The 22,731-nt window shown below is 45.5% G+C and overlaps 1 protein-coding gene across 3 annotated transcripts in view; it reads right to left on the bottom strand.

Moving 5' to 3' along the window:
• Positions 1-1,300: 1,300 nt before the first annotated feature.
• The window catches only part of Klf7 (Kruppel like factor 7), an 81,832-nt gene continuing 60,401 nt past the window's right edge, over positions 1,301-22,731 (bottom strand). For all 3 annotated transcript variants that reach the window (XM_038339632.1, XM_038339631.1, XM_042055532.1), the window contains 2 exons: positions 7,656-7,779; positions 1,301-1,703 (listed from right to left, as the gene is read on the bottom strand). In XM_038339632.1, coding sequence (XP_038195560.1) covers positions 1,652-1,703; positions 7,656-7,779 — 176 coding nt within the window. In that variant the 3' untranslated portion in view covers positions 1,301-1,651. The remainder of the gene's footprint in view (positions 1,704-7,655; positions 7,780-22,731) is intronic.

The raw sequence follows: 22,731 nt of genomic DNA, 5'->3' as shown, positions 1-22,731 counted from the left end.
TAGAGACCAATATTGGGTGTATGTGTGTGAGAGGCAAGTGAGCAATATAACCCCTTGGAGTCAGTCAGCTTTTGGAGTAAATATGAGGCCTCTGTTGATCCTGGGTGCTTTAGGTCACAAGTCATGGTGGGCCTAGCCAAGAGAACCAGCTCCCCCTGCCCCAAAGAAAGCCCCCTCTACCCCTAGACACATCACAAGAGAGACACCTCCATCCTTTCCTAAACGGACAACCTTCATTCCCACAATGGCATGTTGGAGAATGTATTTAACAAGTGGGTACCACGAGCTCAGTAGGTAAGAGGGAAGGGACGGGATGATGTGATGCCTCTCAACTTGGGAGGCATCCTCAGATTCCCCACTCCTGGAAAAGAGTGATATTTTTGGCTTTTTGTCAGGTCATAACCCAGAGTTAGATTAAATATGCAGCTGCCCTTTGAGACTAGCGACATCTATGCTGTAACTGGTTCTAGGGTAGCCATGACAGCACAGGAGCTGCTCCCTGTGAGCGGAGGTCATCACGCCTCAAGGAGGGAGGAGAGAACTGGGATGTCTCGTCTGATTGGCTGCTTCGAGAGCTGGACATCCAGGTGCTGCGAGAGTCCATGGAGAAAAGGTAAAACATTTAAGCTTCCAAATAAGCTTTTTTTTTTTTTTCAAGTTTCTGTTAGCAAAAAATCAGAGAGATTAAAAAGAAAAAAATCTAGCACTGGCAAGAAGGTGAGGCTCAAGGGGTATACTGTGACTTGTCATCAAGGACTTTACTCTCTTGGCCACTTTGCAGTCATGCTAGAAGTTTCCAGAATCCCTAGTGCATATGATGTGCGAGAGTCAAAAAGATAAGAAAAGAAAACTCCTCCCTTGAGAGTGAAGTCTAGAGAGATGCAGGCCAGAGAGGTGTAACATGGGAATCCACAGGCTGCCGCCGCTACGCCGTTGGTACCGACTCAAAGGAGCTCAAGGGTCCTAAGAAGAACCCAAACCAACCGACAGTTCTGGGAGGAAGCGTGACGCACGGAATAGCAGGACTTTTCACACACAAAGGACAAATAAACCAGGAGTTAAGTTTGGCTACCAAACTGCAATTTGGTTTGCTAGGTCAATTCCCCCAACGACTTAAAGAGAAACGTTAGCGCTACACGTACGCAACCGGGAGATGTCGAATTCTCGTATAACGTTGCACCAAGAAGCAAAGTTACATAAGCCCCTCGCACTGCGGGCCACCATGGAGACATCCATGCTTCTTTGCTTGCTTTCTTTCCATTGGCAACAGCGGGGAGTAATTCCAATAGTGGTGGAGTCAGCAGCCAGCGCCTTGCTGAGTTCACCTGGCTTCCTTCTTCCTCGTTTTCTACCGTCTGGCTAGGGCAAGGCATAAGAAATACACATATATACTTTAAATATAGTTGAGTGCATGACAGTGGGTATGTGTGTGGGTCTGTGTGTGAGGGTGTGTGTATGTGTGCGTGTACATGTATGTACACAGAGGTTTGTAAGCGAGAACTTTCTTCTGCGAGGCAGTGCTCCCCGCCTGAAGTCCAGCCCTCTGCCTCAGGGCATTTCCTTCGCACATTGGCTGATGCCATGGCAGCTCTGGCCTTTATGGTGTTTTGTTGTTTTTGTTGTTGTTGTTGACTCTTGTTTGTTGTTTTGTTTAGATATGTCTCTTCATATGGAGAGCAAGATGGTCAGACCTGGAGAAACACCTAGAACAATAAACAATAGGCATGTTAGAGAGGCCCAGCTGCTTCTATCACTTGACCAAATGGTCAGTCTTAAAGAGAGACTACACCCATGAATTATGGAAAGATGAAGAAGTGTACCGGAGGAGTCACTAGCATTACATGGCTTCAGTTCAAACCCAAGCTTTTCCAGTAGCTGTGTGGCTGACAGGGATGCTCACTGCAGCTCACAGCCTTGCTCACAGGATTAAACCAAACCAGTATTAGAATATCACGTCACATGGAGTAAGATGTCAATGCGCATTAAGTGTTATAATCATAACTATAATTATCTAAGATGCTTTCAGAACGTACATCACGCTCACACACTGTAAATACAGTAACGAATAATTGGCCTGTGTCACCATGTCACCATCAGCTGGCGGGGCACTGATGTTTCGACACCCAGACGGCAGCCTCAAGCTTTACAAGAGCCCAGGAATGTAGCACCTGTCATTCCCAAGGCTCACACAGGTATAATACATGCACAACAGGTCAGAGAACGGAGAACAGTGTTCACAGACCGAGGATGTTAGAGTATGTAGGCGTTGTGCCAGTGTACCCTCAACACTACCCTAGTCACGTCTCCATGAGTCAGTCAGTCTGGGTATATGCATCTGTCTGTCTGTTTCAGTGTGTTTTAAAGAGCTGGGCTGAGGCTACATAGGTGGGAGGAGTGGAATGGAGACGGTACTGAGGCTTTGGACCAACACATGGCACGTAAGTTCTATAACCAAGCGCCTTCCTTCCTTATATGGCAGATGCTATAGTCATCTTTACTGATAGTAGACACACGATAGTCTCTCAGGTAGAAACCCTTTTATGCTCTCAGTAGTATAAAGCTGACCTTCCTTCGAAGGTGAAAGCTATGGCGGCAGTGATGGCTAAGCAACAGTCACATGACCCACAGAAGCCAAAGGAAGGCAGGTCTTAGTTGCTGAAATTACTGGAAGAGAGACATTCACCTTCGACTGGGAATGCTAAACTGCTGAGAGCTTGGAGCTGCCAGTGCCTGTACTGCAGCTGTGGAAAAGCCGACTGGGGAAGAAAGTGGGCAGAGAAAAGGGTGAAAGGAAAAGAATCTGGATGAAATCTGAGAACTTGGATTGAACCAGCCTGAAAGGCAAACCGAATTGCACTTCTGACAGTTATCTGAGCTAACAGATAACCTTTTACACTAACTTCAGTTTCACCCTGGCTGTGTGCCCTCCCTTTCTCCCTCTTTTTGTAAGCCAGCCCCTGCCTTGCCTATGAAAACATTCCTAGGCATCCCTCTAGCCTGAGATAGCCCCATCACTCAAAACATTAGCAAACTGCCCATTCAGGTTTGTGGAATTTCCTGTCCAAGGCAAGACTTCCTTGTGTTTGTTCATTCTTAAAACAAACAAACCCAAATTCACCCTGTCCCCTGACCCCAACAGTCTCTACATCCTGTCTGTGCCCAGTGCTTAAATAGGTACACCACCAAAACAGGACCCAAGGAGATGATGTGACATAAGACAGAAAGACAATGAAAAACTTACAGAATGGGAATATTACAGCAGGAGACAATCTACCCCAATGATACCTGACCACCAACAGCCCCAGCCCTAGCCCCAGCAGCTTATTTTAGGCCGTAATTTGGAGGGAGGGAGCTACCTAGATGGTCCCTCTGAACCAACTCTGAAACAGATTTGACTTACCGTAGAACAGCAACACAGCTAACTAATCTTTAGGAACTCAGTTTTTAACCTGCACAGTTCCACACTATCATGGGGCTGCCGTCTCTCCTTCCTCCTCTCACCGCCTCCCCCGGCTTTTCTCTAGTATCTACAGGCTGCCCACACCATTTCTGGAGACTCTATCCCTCCCCTCCATCATCAAAGCGCAGTCTTTAAAATGGAAGAGGGGGGTTGAAAGAGGCAGAGCAGCTCTGAAAACGGAGGACTGGAGTCTCCAACAATGAGTATGGGCAGCTGCTAGATCCTGGAAAAGGGCAAGAATAGCCCCCCCCCAAAAAAAACCCTCTAAGATAGAACGCAGGCTGCCAACACCTTGACCACAGCCCAGCAAGAGGGACTTATGTTGAACCTGGAAGCTACAAGCTGGCAAGGGAAGGATTTTGCAATGTAAATAAACATGAGACATCTGTGGTCGCAGGTTTCCACACCAACCAGAACATCACCCCAGAGGAACAGTGGTCAGGGTGGAATTAGGACCTGAGAGAAAACAACAGAGCAGGCTCTTGGAATCCAGTCTGTCTCCAGGGCACGTAGGGATTTGAACTGGTGAAACGAGGAGGGGCCTCTTTGCTTTCCTTCTCAGGTCCTGGGAACATATCCCCGACATGGAATGTTACTCGGTCACAAGTGTCCAGCTTTCCATTTGCTTCTACTATGGCAGGACATCTAAACATGTATGTTCAACTCTACCCTTATCCTCCAATCTTTCAGGAAGAAAGCCAAGTCCTTTCGCCTGGTATGAAGTACAGCTGCGTGCCAAGTGACCCAAACAAGCTTCTTCATTTGCTTAAATTCCAGGAAATGTCTGATATTTAGACTCAGACCAGACTCCCTAGCATTAAGGTTTCCACTCAAATTCAATATACCAGGTTAGGTACTTAGTCAAGATGAATTTATATTTATCAATTTATCCTTCTGAGCTCTGCATAGAAAGAGAAAAGAGGAGTAGATAAACCGAGCCTCTAGAAGGGCATCTTAAATGTCAGTCATTGTAAGGTTCCTGCACCCCAGGAGGTTCTCATGACACAGTAGCCTAGTGACTGTACACAACAAGGTCTTTGGTGATTGGAATCGGTACATTGCGGAGGACTAGTCGAAGCTCATAGTCATTCTTGCTTATGGTCGGAGCACTCTGAATGTACGTTAAGCCAACTGCAACCCTCTAGAGGACTTGGCGGCTGACCTAACTAATTCTTGCTATCACCTAAAGGTGTACTGCTGTAAAACCAAAATGCTCGCTCTCAACTCTCTAAGACCCTCTATGACCACCTGGTACCAGGCCCACCCGGATTCTACAGCCTGCTCCCTGCAGAAATGGAGCTCTGTTTATCTCCACCATCAGCCTCGTGCTCTCTGGGCTGAGACAGGACCTGTCCCTCTGGCATGGATCACTTGTCGGGCTACAGCAGGCTCTGTCTGATGCTGAGGACGTGACACAGTCCTCACTGGTTTTCCCTCAGTGTCCTGGGGGCCAGGCAGGGAAAGGATGCAAGCGCATCGAACCTAGTCTAACAAACGCATGACACTCGGGGACTGCCTCTTTCCACGTGTGAAAAGGCATTACGTGTGAAGAAATTGTGCTCCTTGTGAGAGGAGATATCACAGGAAGTAGGATAATACCAGACAGCGAATGCCGTGCTTTCACAGTGGAGAGGCAACAGGGAGTGGTGGGGACAAGTACAAAAGCAACTCCAGCCCATGACAACGTCTGAGAATAGGAGCCTTTGGTGGTAAGGTACAATTGTTCTAGATAAAACTACATTTAACCATTTTAAGTAGGAGCAAAGGAAGCAAATAAATTTAATTATTTCATGTATTTTTAAAACTCACACACACAAAATAAAAGCGTATATTATACATGGTGTATGTTTAAGAAAAAGGAGGTTAAACCTCTTTGAGTCTCTACAGAAAAGGGGGTTGAACTGAGTAAAGTCTGAGGCAAGGAACAATGCATTCACACACACTGTGAAGCCAACAGGACATAAGATCCTGCTAGCAGCTGTAGATATCCTCAATGTCCAAAGGTCAAAGTCTCCTAAGGAATGGCAGCTCCCATCACTGCGGGCTTTCCTTTCATCTGCTCTGGGGCCTCACGACAACTCTCAGACCTGTCTATTCTTAGCACCCTAAGTGGTGAAATGGGAGGTCCTGCCTGTCATGAGACACACTAGCAAGTTCCCGCCCTTATTTCTGAGGTTGAAAATGGGTTCCTAACCTAGGGCATAGGGCTCTGGTCTACTCAAACTCCCCAGTACCACCAAATCTGTGCCGTCAACACAACAAATCCTACCTCCAAAGGCCACAGTGTATTTTGATGAGGAAAAGAAAGCAAATGATTCACCAGATTTCCCATCACTGCTCTCTCCCTCACACCCAGCAGGCTGGGAATAATTTTCCACATCACCCACACATGTGGATGACCGACCGCTAATGGATCAAGTCAGGAATTCCTCAGTGAGTTGACCTGGCGATTTCCTGCTAAGTGCTCACTGTCCGCTTCTAAGCACGAGGGCGAGCCATAATGCCACCATCTCCCTCAACACAGCCTCAACTCCCTCAAGAGATGGGTAGGGTATCTCTGCCACTACGCTGACAACTCACAAAGACTCATCTTCATCCCAGGAGGTAACAGTGGGAAGCTCTTCACCGGCCTGTGGGCAGAGCCAACACCCACCTATAGGCTTCTTTATCAGCCATGGCTGGGGAGGACTCAACCCGGATATGTGAACAGAGGTTGGAGGATGGTGCCAAACACAGAGACAGTGACGGGGATGGGGACACGCGGAAGGAAAAAAGAGGCTGCACTCCTGAGGCCTTCTAGGGAATGGAATGGCTATGGAACAAGGGCCACTTTCCTGGGTGGCAGACAGAGCTCTCCAGGCAGTGGAAGACAATAGCCATGAGAGGCACACTTCCTCAGACCTGGGGGAGGTTATCTCTGCACTCCAGGAGGCACGGGATCTTTATTTAGTTCTTAAAGTATGGAGATAAGAGGAAAATAGCCTTTCCTTCCGGAAGAATGGGGGACTGTCCTTACAAAGCTTGGGCCAACTTGGCAGACAGAGCTCGGACTCAGCCATCTCTGTTCTGCTCTCCAAGCTCGCAAACCCTCAGAGGAAGGTCTGGCCAGTGGGAGATGCAGGAAGTGAGAGGGATCTCATTTCCTCTCAAGGACAGCCAGGCCTGGGTGGACATCCTGCTCCCCCTCCTGCCATCCCACAAGCCACTGTCCAAAGCCGAGGAGCCCTGAGGCTTTCAGGGGCTTTTATTGTATTAGAAGCATTTTTCTCATCATAACTGAGACCTTTAGTATTGCATTAAAAAGATGGTTAATTTTCTTAAGCTTCCTTTTAAACACAGAAATAGGATTAGAAGGATAACATGCTCAGATGCAAGCCCATTATTTGATTATGTCTAAACCTAATCCTGCCTTCACCTTGGCCTGCAGAGTCTCCATTTTGGGGTTTATCGGCTGATAATGCCAGGGCTGTCAGATGCTATTACTCGGCTACTATCTGTTGCCACGTGATCCTTCCACTATCAAATGCTGAAGGTTTGAAATTGAATTAAGGGTGAGTTGGGGGAGTACTGCCATCTTTGGACCCTTAAGCATATCTTCATCGAGGAAGGAATAGTCCAGATGTCCAAAGACCAGGCCTTTCCTTTAGTAAACTCATTTCCAATACTGCTTCAGAGAAAAGTCTTAGAAATCAGTCTTTCTCCTATGAATAAACCTTTTCTTCCCCTCGCTATGAAAGATGAGGAAAAGCGGTATGGATGATAATAAAAAGATCAAAGGACAACCATGATGAGACATTCTATTCCTTCTTCCAGTATACTGTAATTCTCTCTCCCATCACCTCTGTGCGAGCCAGTGTTGATGTCTTGTTTGTACCCAGTGACCAGCACTAGTTCAAAGCCAATTCAAAATATTGTGCAACCAAATCGAGAACCTGAATTTAGATCACATTCGAGCATGCTGCTTCTCACTTTTTAAGCAGCAGAGAAGTAGAAGGCATTGCTAGGGCCGTGGAGCTGGGTGTGAAACAGGCCTGTGACTAGTCCCACATCATACATGTGGACCGGCCTCCAGTCTACTGCACCAGAGCTGGGCCTGAGCCAGGCCTGTGACTAGTCCCACATCATACGTGTGGACCACCCTCCAACCTACTGCACGATCTTCCTCCTCAGTCCAGCAGCTTCTAAGTGGCCTTACCTGTCGCAGTGGTTGCACTTAAAGGGCTTTGCACCTGTGTGTTTCCTGTAGTGCCTTGTGAGCTCATCGCTCCGTGCAAAACGCCACTCACATCCTTCCCATGAGCACTTGTAAGGCTTCTCACCTGCAGAAGACACAGAAGGACCATGGTCAGCAAGGAAGGACTTGATGCCTGCTCAGCTTCTGCTACCTGGTGGTTAGTATCAGAAAACGGCCTCTCAGATCATTGTAGGTAGACTATGTTCCCTAATAAAGAATGCCTATATATATATATATATATATATATATATATATATATATATATATAGCCTCCTGGTGTTGTTTTCTTTTGGTTCATTCCTTTTTTTAACCTTCAAAAGTGGCTTTACATGATCTTTGGTTCTGGGGCTGTCATTCAGTTCCCAGAGTCAGGGCATTTCCTTCAACTGGTGAGGAATCAATTTTTATTTATTTTCTATTCCCTGGAGCACTCTGAGCCCCGTGGTCCAAGCAGAAAGGAAATGTGCTATTTTCATCCGAACCACAAATGCTTCTAATTCTATTTTTCTCAAGAACCTGCAGTAATTTACCATTTTAGTCTTTTTTTGTCTCTCCCTTCCCTGACTCTTCCCCTACAACTCATAGCCAGGTAGTTAAGTGATGAGGGACACACCTTAGGCTCCCAGAACAGTGTTCCTTCCAGTAAATGTGATTGGATGGACAGACAGCAGGATCATCATCTGAGAGAATGATAAAACTCACTTCCCAGTTCCTGGCATTCATGGAGAAACCTCCCAGAGGTCCTAGTTGGGAGGTTCCCATGACTCAGTGGCTCTCTTCTAGAGTGTTCACACTGGATAGCACATACATCATCACAAAGTGTTGCAGAAGCCGATTTGTAGAGCAAGCTTTAGCCACAGAGAAGCTGCTGAGGAACATGAAATCTGAGTACTCGCGCTCCAGCGACCTTTTCACAGAGTAAACACAGACAGAGGAATATGGAAGAAAACGTGCACGACTTTGCCTGGGGCTTTTTTTTTCTTTAAACCCATCACATCTGTCATCAAATAGGACAAATATTTATCCTTCTAGCTATATAGTGAGCTGGTCCTCATTAAGTAGAAAAATGTTTAAAACCCCAAATGAAATCATGACATGGAGGCCCTGCCACTGGAAGGCAGGTGAGCGCAGTGGTTTGGGACTCAAAGTCAATCTTCCTGGGGTCCCGTCTTTGACCATAGGCAAGGGTGATTGATTAATCTTGGGTGGCTATTTAACCTTGGGCAAGTTAGACATGTTTTCTCAGAGATAACAATAGTGTGTACCCCTAAAAGGTTTGCAAAAATTAACAAATATAGCTTACATATTGCGAATTAATTAGACACAGTAGCAGGCACATGGGAGACGCATATTATTGCTAAACATTATAAACTGTACAATTTGAGGGCCAGGGAGATGGCTCACTAAAGTGCTTGATGCGTAAGCACAGGCACATGAATAAGCGTCCTGACACCCATGTGAAACAGCTGCGTACAGCTGTGCACACCTGCGATCCCGGCACTAGAGTGAGACAAGCTGATCCCTGGCATTCCTGAGCAAGCCAGTCAGCTTAACCATGCCGGGGAGCCCCAGGTTCAGTGAGAGATCATCTTGAAAAACAAAGTGGGGCATGACCGAAGAAGACACCTGATGCTGACCTCTGGCCTCTGTGTTCATGAGCACACATCTGCATGCACACACAGACACAGCTACAAGAGCGAGCACACACACACACACACACACACACACACACACACACACACACACGTTTCAGGCTACAGAGGCTACCCATCCAAAGTACGAAGGATACAACCATCTTTCTGCGTTTTCAACAGCTGTCTCCCAGCACGCATTTAAGAAAACATTACCTGTTAAATGTACTATTTTCCCTTTAAACTTGACTAAAAAGCACTCACAGTTCTCTATTTTTATCACTTGAAATCAAATCAAACATGCTTGAAATTGTCCACCCCGCCTCTTGGTTTTTTGTGACCTGGTTTCTCTGTGTAGCCCTCATTGTCCTAGACCTCTCTCTGTAGACCAGGCTGGCCTCGAACTCACAGAGATCTGCCTACCTCTGTCTCCCCAGTGCTGGGATTGATTAAAGGTGTGTGCCTCCACTGCCCACCCATGCTTGAATTTCTTACTTCATTAAATTGTTGCCCAGGTGAGCCCACTGCTTTGCAAGACACAGTACAGAAGAGAAGAGAAACACAAACCTCTCTCAAAGGAAACCAAGAGTACAAGGAATGGTAGGCACCTAGGAGAAAGGATTCATTTATGGAAGTGGGTTGGAGAAAGCAATACTGGATTTACCTTATTGCTAGCTCCTGATGTGAAAAGGACATACTTGCTGCAGAGAAGCGTGAAGGTTTCCCCTCAGCTGGTGAGTCAGCACACCTGTGACATTGCTGGATTCATTATTCAGTGAATCTATCTGATCAATGGGAGTCAGTGGACTTATTAGTAAATCTGTTTTAAAATATGGTTCATACAACAGATTTCGTGGGCCAGATACCTCGTGAACAGCCAATGAACGTCAATTCTTTCCCTAGCTCCTGTGTTTGCAGGAACTGCTTAGGAGGAAGGCCTAATCAGATGCCAATTTAAAAAGCACCGAGAGCTCATGACTCCAGACAGCCAAGGCTGAAGCCAATGTGGTCAGCTTCAATGCTGAGAAAGAAGGAGACAGTTCAAGTTATGGTAGTTATTCAGTGTGTGGATGGAGAGAAGACCAGAGTGCTCTTCAGGTACATTCAGAACGAGAGGGATGCCCTAGAAAAGCAAGCTACTCCCACTCCCACCCCCACCCCGTGCCCTGTGGATGGAGAAAAGACCAGAGTGCTCTTCAGGTACATTCAGAACAAGAGGGATGCCCTAGGAAAGCAAACTACCCCCACTCCCACCCCCACCCCGTGCCCTGTTTGAAAGACTAGTGGGCATCAGCTACTTAATGCCATGGATCACATAAAAATACATATGTAAATATGAACAAGGCACCTAAGTGCTCAAAAATTCAAGATGCCTTCCAGTCCCAAAGACCTTCAAATAATGATAATAAATCTGAAGACTGGAGTTTCCTAGTTCCAGGAACCAACCATGTCAAAATAACAAGGAGCTGAGGAAATACTATGAATCCCACAGCCACAGCCAATATCCATTGCTCCCGATCAATGTCACCTTGGAACTGGCTGGTCCAGCAGCGCTAACCACATTGGGAAGGCTCCAGAAAGGACAGAGAAGAAAGGCAACAGATGCAGGGGCACTTAGGGTTTTGTTTTTCTCATTTCAAAGTTTTTGGTTTTCTTTTGCTGAATTCTTTTAACTGTTTTGTTTCTTAAATTAAGTTTCAGTTATTTTTCCCCAAATGTTGCATCTGCCTGGCTTGTTCCCTGCACACACCAGTTGTCCTATGCAGGAGAGTTCAGAGCCCTGGGGCTGTGACTCTGGCAGCAGGGTAGAGTGGGACAGCCTAGGCCTGATGTGGCTCAGGATTGTTCTCCCAGCACTGTCTTGGCTGTGGTCAGGCACGAGTGCAAAGGACATCTGAGCCACGTGACGTGACGGTGACTCACTGACCTGGTTTTTGGTTTTAGGTTTGTTTTCCTCAATGTCTAATCAGTTTATCTGCAAATACTCATTAATGAGAAAATTTAAGTAATCATAAGAGAATTCAGCAAAATTAAGGCACTGTGCCTGAACACAGGGCTTAGAGGTCAGAGGATCAGAAAAGACACACGGAGTTGTGGATATGCCTTCTCATCAGGACCAGGAATCAGGCTGCTGTGCCTCCACATTCTGGGCCCAGATCCTTAAGCTGGTCTGTACTGGTGAGGCAGGTCTGTAAAATTCTTGTTAGCATTTTCACCATGGTCAGGGTAGCTTCTCCACAGACTCCAACACCTCACTAGATCTGAGGTGTCGACCCACCGAGACCTAAAAGGCATGAGTTTGTATCCTACTAGTCCTACCTAAAGGAAAGTTTGCTCATTTCATGAAAGGCTTAATCTTCTTTCCATATAAAGGAATTTCCCTGTTTGTTAAGAAAATAATTTTAATGAGAAAGAGGGGGGAAAGGAAGGGAAGGGAGAAAGAAGGATAGGAGTGGAGGTAGGAGAGAGGTGGGTGGAGAGGAGAGAGAGAGGGGGAGGTATAAGATGAAAGAGGGGGAGAGAGAAGAGGATGGAGAGGAAAGAGAAGGAAGGTGGATGAGGAAGACGGGAGAGGACCAGAGGGATGGTAGCGGTTGCTCACTGTAAGCAGACGAGGTAAGCTGTGACCCAGTTCTTCTCCCCACCTGGCCTTCTCATTCACCCTGACTTCCTTCTTGTCTATCCAGATACTCCTCCAGGGCATAAAAATGAAGCACATGACAGCTGTGGGACATCTAGAATGGCTATACCATCCATCCCGCTGCACATCAAGAGTGAACAAAAATGTCCAGGTAGAGGGCGTTTGAGACAGGCAGATTAAGAGACACATAAAGCATTAGGTCCAGAGTCCCCAGTGGATCACAGAGCAGAGGCAGGTGTACACCTCCCAGAGGCGACTACACTCCCAGCTACTACGCACCCAGCTCCCAGTGCAGGAAGGAGAACACCCTTCACAACCCCCAGATCTCAGTTTGAATATCAGGAACCACTTTGCCTGCCTGGCAATCACATCACAAAACTTGTTTCCCTGGGGGAGACATGCCACCTCAGAGGTGAATTACTGCTGGATGAGGGCTCTTAAGGAGAGGTGAGGGTGCCGGAGAAACACAACTGACATTTATCGAGGTTGAATTACAGCAAGAATTCACACGCTCCCACAAAATGGATCTGAAATGGAGTGTGCTCTAAACCAGCATGGCATTTTCTCGGCTTCTCACAGGGCCACTCCCCCTAAATTGCAACTGGCAGACCTGATGGATCAAAAAACACTGTCATAAATACTTTCTGACCATGCAGCCCAAACACATGTAGATTTATTCATGAATTATATAAATGTACTAAAGTCCTAGCATGCTAGGATACTGTAAAGCCTATATTCAACAGAGCAATCGTTAAAAAGAATGAGAACAAATTAAATATAAATCAAGTCATACATTATTCTTCTTGCACTCAAAAAGATTGTAAATTAAATATAAATAGAAGTTATACATTTTTTCCCTCTTGCACTCAAAGAGATGGAGTTGCACAGCCCGGCTTCTAAGGCCAGGGTCCTGAAAGGCAAAGAGAGGCAGCTGCTCCAGCTTCATGCCACTGATCTGCTTCCATTCTTGGTCCTTACAGTTTAGTTCTTCCTTTGAAAATTCAAACCACAGCAGGTGTCTCTTCCAGGGCACCTTGACATGCCCACACAATCAGCTTCTTTGACATTCTATGGGTTTTGTCTTAAGCATCTGAAAACCTTATTCTGAGGGCTGGGGAAATGGCTCAGTAGGTGACATGAGGACTTGAATTTGGAATCCCAGCACCCACACTAAAAAAAAAAAAGCAAGCATTGTGCCGCACACCTATAATCTCCGAGCTAGGTGGGTGGAGACAGGATGCCTGAAACTCACGGGCTAGCCAGACTAGCAAAATCCGTGAGCTCCAGGTTCGGCGATAGACTGTCTCAAAACAGAAGAGGGAGAGAACAATAGTGACCAAGGAATATGCCCAATATTGAAATTCACATGCACGCATACACGTGTGTGCATGCATGCATGCACCCTCCCCATGCCCCTACATAACTCCACACACCCCTTACACACCATTTTCTGTGAAAGGTGACAGCAGGCTACACCAGGCTACCATAACCATTCCCACCTCAAACAAGATTAAAATGTTTAGTTGTTCTCTATCATTCTCAGAAAAAAAGTTCCAAGTCTACAGAGCCCTATGGTGTGCAGTTAGCATGACCTGAATCCTGACCTCCTTTCTCATCAACCAGCTCTGCTTCTTAAAGGCGCTTCTACCTCAGGGCCTCTGTATGCCCTGGCTCTTGTTTCTTCATATACCTCTTCATTCAGCCTCTGGCTCAAAGTAGCCCCTACTCTCATTAGCCTCTGAAGAAAAGCAGGTGGCGGGGGACCCAGTGGCACACACTGCAATCTTAGCATGTGGGAGGTGGAAGGAGGCAGGAGGATGCAGAATTCAAAGCCAGCTGTGTCTCTAAATAAGATGAAATAAAAGACAGAGTGCAGACTGTGCCTCTATCCACAGTACCTGCTCACCGGGGAAGAGACGGCAGCGTGGTGTGGTGTGTGCCGTGTTGGAAATGAGACGGCACGGTGCTGGTGTGTGCATGCTGGAAAGAGACGGCACGGTGCTGGTGCGTGCCGTGTTGGAAATGAGACAGCATGGTGCTGGTGTGTGCCGTGTTGGAATGAGACGGCGTGGTGCTGGCGTGTGCCGTGTTGGAAATGAGACGGTGTGGTGCTGGCGTGTGCTGTGTTGGAATGGGAGACAGCGTGGTGTGTGCCGTGTTGGAAATGAGACAGCGTGGTGTGGTGTGTGCCGTGTTGGAATGAGATGGCACGGTGCTGGTGTGTGCATGCTGGAAAGAGACGGCGTGGTGCTGGCGTGTGCATTAGTGAGCTACTGTCCCCTTCCTCTGTAAGACTATGTTTTAGGCAAAGCAGCCATCTACAGCCCAAGTGAGCAGTAGAACACACTATATTAATAATAATGATGATAGATCTTGAATTTCTCCCTTTCTTGGTGTGTGCATGCATGTCTGTCTCTCTGTCCCTCTCTCTCTCCTTTCTCTTCTCTGTCTGTCTGTCTGTCTGTCTGTCTCTCTCTCTCTCTCTCTCTGCCCCCCTCTCCCTTTCCCCTCCATAACCCCCTGAATAAATATTCAACATGTAAAAAAAATAATGATGATGATGATGATAAATTCTTCAAACCTACTGCATCTTCACTGTCAACGAAGACTGGAGTCCACACAGGACCAAGATAGTTCGTGTGAGTTCTAATCCCTTGCTGGTTTAAGTGGTAAAATGTGTGCATGGCTGTTTAAATCTGTCATTCTTCCTGGAAGTGGACTAAATGTTAATTGCTTCACCACCAGAGGCCACTTCCCCATTTCCATCTCTTTCCCACCTCTCAGAGGAAAAAAAAGCATCCTGACCACTTTCATCTCACACCTAGGACCTGGGCCTTCTGAGCAATTGCCCCCTGGAAAGTGGAGTGCTTGAACCTAGGAAGTCCAGTTCTAAAGGCTGCCTCTGGGGCAGGAGAGCATCCCTGATGGAGCAGATGCACCGAGTCTCAAGTTCACCTTTAAGATCCAGATGGTAGCAGGAAATATGAGCAGGAAGCAGAATCGTGCATGCAAGGATTTTAAAAGACCCTTGGAAATGAGTACTGTGCACGCAAATTTTCTAAATCCACTTCCTGATCTGCAGAATGTCATTTTGAATCCATGTCTTAAAAGGAGGAGAACTTTGACATGGTTAGAAGTCTGAAAAGGCTAATTTAAGTCTTTGCTTACTTGTGATGTGATTACTAGGCATCCTGGTACATCAAGGCTCCAGTCCTTTCAGGACTTGAATTAAGAACACGGAAATTTCTCAGACCAGGAAATGGAGAGGATGGGAAATATTGCAATGGGTTCATTTTTTTTTTCCATTTAAGGACAACCAAAGGCCATCAGCACAGACCCACCAATTGCTTTCACATCCTACTCAACAGCACTAAAGACTACAGTGTGGTACGTAGGGAATGAATCATCAGGAGAGGCAATGCCATGAAACTTTCCTAACACCAGAAACAGAACAACCAGCAAACTAGCTGGTCCTATCAGCTTAGGCTGTAGGTACCAGTACCAAGTTATTGATGGGCTCCGCTTTGGAAAATTGCCCAGGTTTCTCTTTGATTCCGGTTGTATCTTAAGTAGTTTCTTCTCCAATAAAGGACTGGCTGACTGATGGAACCTAAGACAAAGACTGTACCTGCCCAGAATATCGAAAGCACCTCCAATAGCTACTACATAAGATAGTGTTTTCACTAATCTGGACTTCATGTTGATTTACCATTCCCGTATTACTCCCTCACCCAAGGCCTCCCAGGTGCTAGGACCCAAGATACTGCATTTACACAAAACATTTATCCATTTTCAGGACAAATTACTATCTATTCTTTTTTAAAATTTATTCTTCAAACAGTTATAAAGCAATGGCCATCTTAGGTTAGCTGAACTCTCCATAGACTGAGTATCTACTTTAAGATGGCTGTTCAAAAATAAGTAAGTGAAATCACATCCTCAAAGACAGATAGGTCCTACCTCAGAACATGGAGAGAGATGGGAAGGGTTCTGCTTACTCTCATAGCCTCTGATATCTCTGCAGGGCACGAGCTGCATGTGGTTGTGCATAACTGAAAGGCACTAAGTGAGCTGAAGAACTACAACCTATAGTTGTAAAACGCACCTTAGAAACTGAAGCAGCACAAATTGCTTTGTGCTCTTAGCAGGACTACATTCACAACTGAAAGTTTAACACACGGATTCAGATATGCCATCAAAAGGAATACATACTAAATTTTAAAGACCCACTCTAAAAGGAGTGGAAAATATGACATATTGATACATTTTTAACATCGATTTTATGTTATCATATTTATGTTCATTGTTTTATATACTATATGTTGCTAAAATTAATTTTACCTGTTTTTCTTTTATTTTTTGGCAGTGTTTTGTTGAAGCTGAGCAAGAATTCTGCGACTAAGCTAACCTCTCCCCCAACACAGACAAAATAAATAAGAGATTGCCTTTGTGGCATACATATATTTCTGTTCTCAACTGAACTTCACAAATTCCATGACCAACTCAACCTTAAAGGTCCATCCTCCTGAATGTGACTACAGTTCTTCCCATGTCCAGCCCATGACTTTAGACCCATGGTTGGCATTCCCATGTTCTGATCCGTGGGAGAAGCAAGCTTGCTCCTACACTGAGAAACTTGCATGAATTCTCAACTCTAAAAGGCTGTGAAGAAGCCGGGCGGTGGTGGCGCACGCCTTTAATCCCAGCACTCGGGAGGCAGAGGCAGGCGGATCTCTGTGAGTTCGAGACCAGCCTGGTCTACAAGAGCTAGTTCCAGGACAGGCTCCAAAGCCACAGAGAAACCTTGTCTCGAAAAAACCAAAAAAAAAAAAAAAAAAAAAAAAAAAAAAAAAAAAAAAAAAAAAAAAAAAAGGCTGTGAAGAGAGAGACTTGGTAGACCCACTCAGTTATTCTACTTTGGTGGATCCTCAAACTTACTCCTTCCTTCCCCATTCTCTTTCTACTCCTCCCTCTTCCTCTTGCCTCTTATTTCTCTGTCTAGAAGGCTCTGGCAAACTCCCCAAATGTACCAGCAACCCTCCCTCTTTGGTGGATTCTCCTTGTTGCCACAATGGTTTGACTGCCTGAGTTATCCTTCTATGCAGTCTGCTTTGAGACTCTCTGGGCATGCCTTTGGAAGCCTGATCAAGTGATAGTCAAGACAGGATGTCAAGGTGAAGGCAGTAAACATGTGGAAGGAAGGAAACTCTGTAAGTTTAAACTGTAAGTTTAAACCGCACCACGTGGTAAGGGCATGGGAACACATACTTGGACCATTTAGGAAATGTTCATCCAAAGACTCAAAGAACACTTCTCTGATCTTCCAAATGTAATAGGTGGGTAGTCTCCTCTTCGCCAGAGAGTAAATTTCACTGAGGACAAGATCCATGATTAATTTATTCCCTTTATTCACAGAGCATAGCATAAACTTCCTCTCTCTCTCTCTCTCTCTCTCTCTCTCTCTCTCTCTCTCTCTCTCTCTCTCTCTCTCTCTGTGTGTGTGTGTGTGTGTGTGTGTGTGTGTGTGTGCTTATTCACAGACACATATACAACGGAAGCAGTATAAAATATTTTATACTCTTTGTAGGACTACATTAACTTACACCATTGAAAGTTTAACATGCGTATTATGCCATTAACATCTATATGTTAATTTTGACATACATGTGTTCAACTATATATATCCACAAAGTGCAATAAGAAGCCCAACATAATTACTATTTCTTGTGTTTTTTATCTCCCATAGCAACCTCTCTTGCCATGGATTATCTTCTATTGCAGGAGTTTTCTCACTTCAGTTTGCATTAGAGTCCCCTTAAGGTCTAGGAAAAAAAAAACAAAACAGTTGGACTCCACCCAGAGTGTCTGATTCACTAAAGGAAGACTCAGGAATCTGCGTGTCAAGCAAATTCCTAGTCAGTGCTTCAGAAACCATTGTTCCAAAGGGGGAAGTGGATCATTCAGTTCTACCTTTGTCATATAATAACAGTGTGTCCTCGGAGTCAGTCACCAGAGAGTCCACGGGGCTGGAAAGATGGCTCAGCGGGCAAAAGCACTACCTAGGCACACCCGGAGCCTGATGACTGAGCTCAGCATCCTGAACCCGTGTGAGAACACCTGGATGTGGTAGTGCACATCTAGGATCTTAGCACTTCTACAGTGAGGTGGGAGGCGAAGACAGGAGGCTCATCTAAAAGCTTGAGTGCCAGCTAACCTGAAGAGCACGGCACAGCTGCTTGAACAAGGTGGATGGCGGGCCTGAGAGATGGTGATTAAAAGGCACGAGTTGCTCTTGCAGAGGCCCAGGCTCAATTTCCAGCATCCCCATGACGGCTCACACCTATCTCTAACTCCAGTTCCAGGGGATCTGACACCCTCACACAGATTTATATGCAGGCAAAACATCAATGCACACCAAATAAAAATAAATTATAAAAATAAAACAAGTAAACAGAAGCAACAACAACAAAACCCAAGATGGATGATGAAAAGCAACGTCCTCACCGTCCTCCGCGCGCTCTGGCCCACGTGCTCACCTGCCCTGGTGGGAGCAGGTGTGTGAGTGTGACTGGCCGACTACTGGCCCACGTGCTCACCTGCCCTGGTGGGAGCAGGTGTGTGAGTGTGACTGGCCGACTACTGGCCCACGTGCTCACCTGCCCTCGTGGGAGCAGGTGTGTGAGTGTGACTGGCCGACTACATTGCCCCACTTCCATGGAAGGTGTTACTTTGATCTGTGATGGGGGTTGCAAAAAGGATCTGGCACGTGAGAGGCCAGAGAGGATGGTGTGAACAGAGGCCCCTGTCACATACACGGAAGTGACTGTGTTTGAAATGTTGGGTCAGTCATGAAATCAAGGTGGCAAACCTAGATGCTGAAATAACTTGTTTGCTGCAAGTTAAGAAGCCTTTTCTATGTGGAACATGTGACGCCATCCTATGTGTTTGGAGACACACCCCAGGCTTCCCATAAGCCAAAGAACGCTGAAGGAGAGTTGTAGTCAAGTTTCTTGTTTAATGGGAAATCCATGAAGTGTTCTAACCTGTTCTAGTGGGGCCGAGGAAAGCACAACCAGTGAACATCATCCCTCAACACAACAAGGCCAAATGGCACAACGATTAAGATAGGGTTGTTATTTCCTCATGACTGTGAACTAATTAACACATTTAGGTGTCGGGCAGCAATTCAAGGTCATCCTTGGCTACCTAGCAAGGTCAAGGCCAACAGTCTCAAAGAACGTCCCCCCCCCCCAAGAGAAAAGGAGAGGGGGACCAAATAAAACCCCAACAGCACCCACATCTGGCACTCTCTGTCCTCAAATTATGAACTAGGAAATCATGACCACTTGAAGTTGAGAGGGCTTGACTACTACCATTTTTTAAAGCACAAAGCTACTTTCAAAAGTATTTTTCCTGTTTTGTTTGTATTTGGTTTGAGTTTACTTTTAAAAATGATTTTTATCAGCTGTTTTCAAGATTAATCTAGCAAAATCTTGATATCCCTGGAAAATCTAACATATTTTGCTGGTGACTGGTTAAAATAATAGTTAAAGACCAGGAATATGTCAAATTTGAAAAAGAAAGTTACTAGAGCATTCATATTTTCCTTTTAACATGACAAGTTTACCACCATGTGAACCAATTGAAATTAATGCGCAAGATAATTCTTCCATTTGCTACTAAAATAATTCTTCCTTAAGTCAAGTTTCTACCATTCATACTGATATTTAAGTAGGAATTTTATTGTTAAAAATATGCTTTATTTAAATTCACCTACGGCCAATCCTTGGGATTCACTTTCAAATATAAAAATAGTCATAAAGGACTAAAGAGCAGGCTTTCACTACAACAAAAACTGTAAAGCATAAAGAATCTTGAAGACATTCATTAGGAAGCCTATCTGACGAGGCCTGGACCCCCTAAAGAGTCGATCCAGTTCAAAGACTGGCAGCCCCAGAGTGCAATGGCAAGTCTATTCTTACTGACTGGAATGTGACAGTAAAAACCAGAACAACTGGGGAACACTGAAGTCTGGACAAGGGCTGGTCACGTGACTTGGGGAAGCTGAGGACGATGTGAGGCGGCTGGGACTTGGGAGTCACAGAACATGGAGAGGGTGGGACGGTCAGGACAGCGAAAGTCCAGCATTAGAACAAGCCAGAGCTGGGATGCGCAATGACGAAGCCATCCATAGAATCTACCTACCGAACGCCACACCCGCCGGACGACATCTAACGCGCTGTTGGGCACGCTGCGCTTTCTTTAGTTCTAACTACAAACTGAAGGATGCAGGCCGAATTACTATTAGGATGAGAAGTGAGCTTCCTACGATATACGTTATGACTATGAAAAGAGATGATATGTATTTTTAAAAAAATAGGACAGGATTATCCAAACCCACATCAGGGCTGGTTTTCGAAGCTATAAAATAACTGGAATGAGTATATTTTGATTAAGATCATGATGATATTTTGTTATTCCATGATTATACAACTCTGATGCTAGAGATGTAGCCTAAACACATCAATTTTCACAGGATAATTTGCTCTAAAATTTAATGGGTCAAAAAATGCAAGTCATCAAACCCCCAAAAGCTCAAATTAGAGACTTTACACAGAGATAACGGAGGCAGATACCTCCTCTGAATGAGCTGCCTTCAACGGAATATGTGTGGATCCAGTTCCTTTAGCGATAAATGTCAAACAAGTAAAGGGTCAAGTCACCAATAACCTACTAAAACCTCTTCAAAAATAATCAAACGTTCTTTTCAGAAGTTGAATCTTTCCACAGTTTAAATCAATCCAACCATCTATTCTACCTAGTATAAAAGTCTAAGAAAAAGAAAAACCTACATTTCCGATTTTTTGACAACTGACAGCCTAGGGCAGACACTGTCCCCACTACTGAGGTAGTTAAGAGAAGCTGTCCAAGAAACTGTGCGGTCTGCTCTTCTACCTTACCAGCTATTTACCATGCCTAAGCCATGGCATCTGCATCCTCCGAAATGCCTAGAACTCTGCTGACTGCAGTGTCATTGGCTTCCACTCACAAGGTGCCACGTGCCACCCCTACTGAAGTATTTTACCTCCCCCCAAATTTTAGCCTTCTCTACATCTTCAGTATGACCACCTGTCTTCTAGTTCCTGTAGATTGTTATCTTCTTATGGCACAATATTGTGTCCTGATTTTCCCAACCCACATCAGACACAAAGTGTTCTTTAAACTGGGACATTTTACACTTGCAATTCAATAACTATTAAGTGCAGAGTGTGTGGCCAGGCGCTGGGACCCTACTGGCACTGGATTGCCTCCCAGATCCACAGACCTTTAAGATGAGTTATCATAAAAATAATGAATTCTTCCTTCATCTCTGTCTACAGTAAACATAGCAGATTTAGTTCTAACTCATTGCTACTCTCTGCTCTGTGGTGTACTGGGTTCCACCAGCATTGGTTCTAATATGTATCCACCAATGACATGGCTAGAGAGGAAAGTGAGGTGAGTAGGAAAGTATGATTCCATTGGAGAAATCCCAGGCATGCACACAAATAATGCAGGGTTCAGAGGTGTGTGTGTGTGTGTGTGTGTGTGTGTGTGTGTGTGTGTGTGCACGCGCCCGCAGGCATGCACGCACACACGAGCTATCATGTAGAGAGGAAAATCCTTATAACTCATTAGGATCATCAAAACAGAAGCCACTGAGGGAAAGCAGAGATGGTGAAATTTGAAAGATGCCAGGTGCAAGGGCATTCCAAAGAGAAGGGACATATAAGGGACATACGCAAAGGCCCAGAGACAAGCAGCAGCAGTGGCTTATCATAGTGGAGGTGAAGGGTGAACACATGAGGAGCAATACTACCAGCGGACAGACAGATGGTAAAAGCCAGAACAAGGGACTTGATTTCAAATGGATGGTCTTGAGGCCAGAGGCCCAGTTTGTGACACTTGTATGTTCAGAACCTGACACAATATATGACCTTCATACTTCCAGAAGCCTGTACTCTGGGAAGTTGTCATTAGCACGGGTAGGCACGCTTTCCCCCCTTGTCTCTCCCTGTTTCCCTCTCCCTCCCTCTTTCAGTGTGAGACATGGTCTAGAAGAGTCTTATCATATGAAAAATCTGTTTTACAAGGCCTAGAACTACAAAACCAATGGTCCCTTTAAGGGCCACAGCAATCCACCTCAATGTTCCCAAGACCCAGAAGACTGGTAGAGAACTTCCGTTAACCTGATGTGAACACACACACACGCCTTTCTTCAAGCACTGTCCTGTCCATCAGCATTCGTCCTCTGTCTCATGCTCCCTCATGGGATCATCAGGAAGAAAACACAGTGATAAAGTCATCCATAGAATCTACATTATCACACAGTCGACCTCCTCTTCCCCTCAAATCTACAAACACCCGGCACCCACATATGCAGAAGCACCCCCACACAATCTGTCAGACTACAGAGTCCTAACCCCAAACAGGCTGCATTTTCTCAGTCCTAAACCCACAGCTATAATATTTTCTCTTTATTCTTCTTCTGAAAAATGAAGGCACCCTGGGAAGAAAATGCCAATGCAATCTGACTTTGTGTTCTGGAAGGAGAAGAGGTACAAGAAATTTTAGCGTGTGGCCAAACTGACCCCGTGTGCTCACTCTCTCAAGTTGGGGGCTTGGTATTCACTTCATACTCTTCCACCAACAGAGCTATCTTCTCATGGCATGCAAAATGCACACGAAAACTCCCATTAGGAGCTTAACTTTCACACACCAACTA

This window comes from Arvicola amphibius, chromosome 8, assembly GCF_903992535.2.
Source record: "Arvicola amphibius chromosome 8, mArvAmp1.2, whole genome shotgun sequence".
Taxonomy (NCBI): Eukaryota; Metazoa; Chordata; class Mammalia; order Rodentia; family Cricetidae; genus Arvicola; species Arvicola amphibius.
The sequence above is the reverse complement of the archived record's forward strand: the minus strand, read 5'-3'. Positions and strand labels throughout refer to the sequence as shown.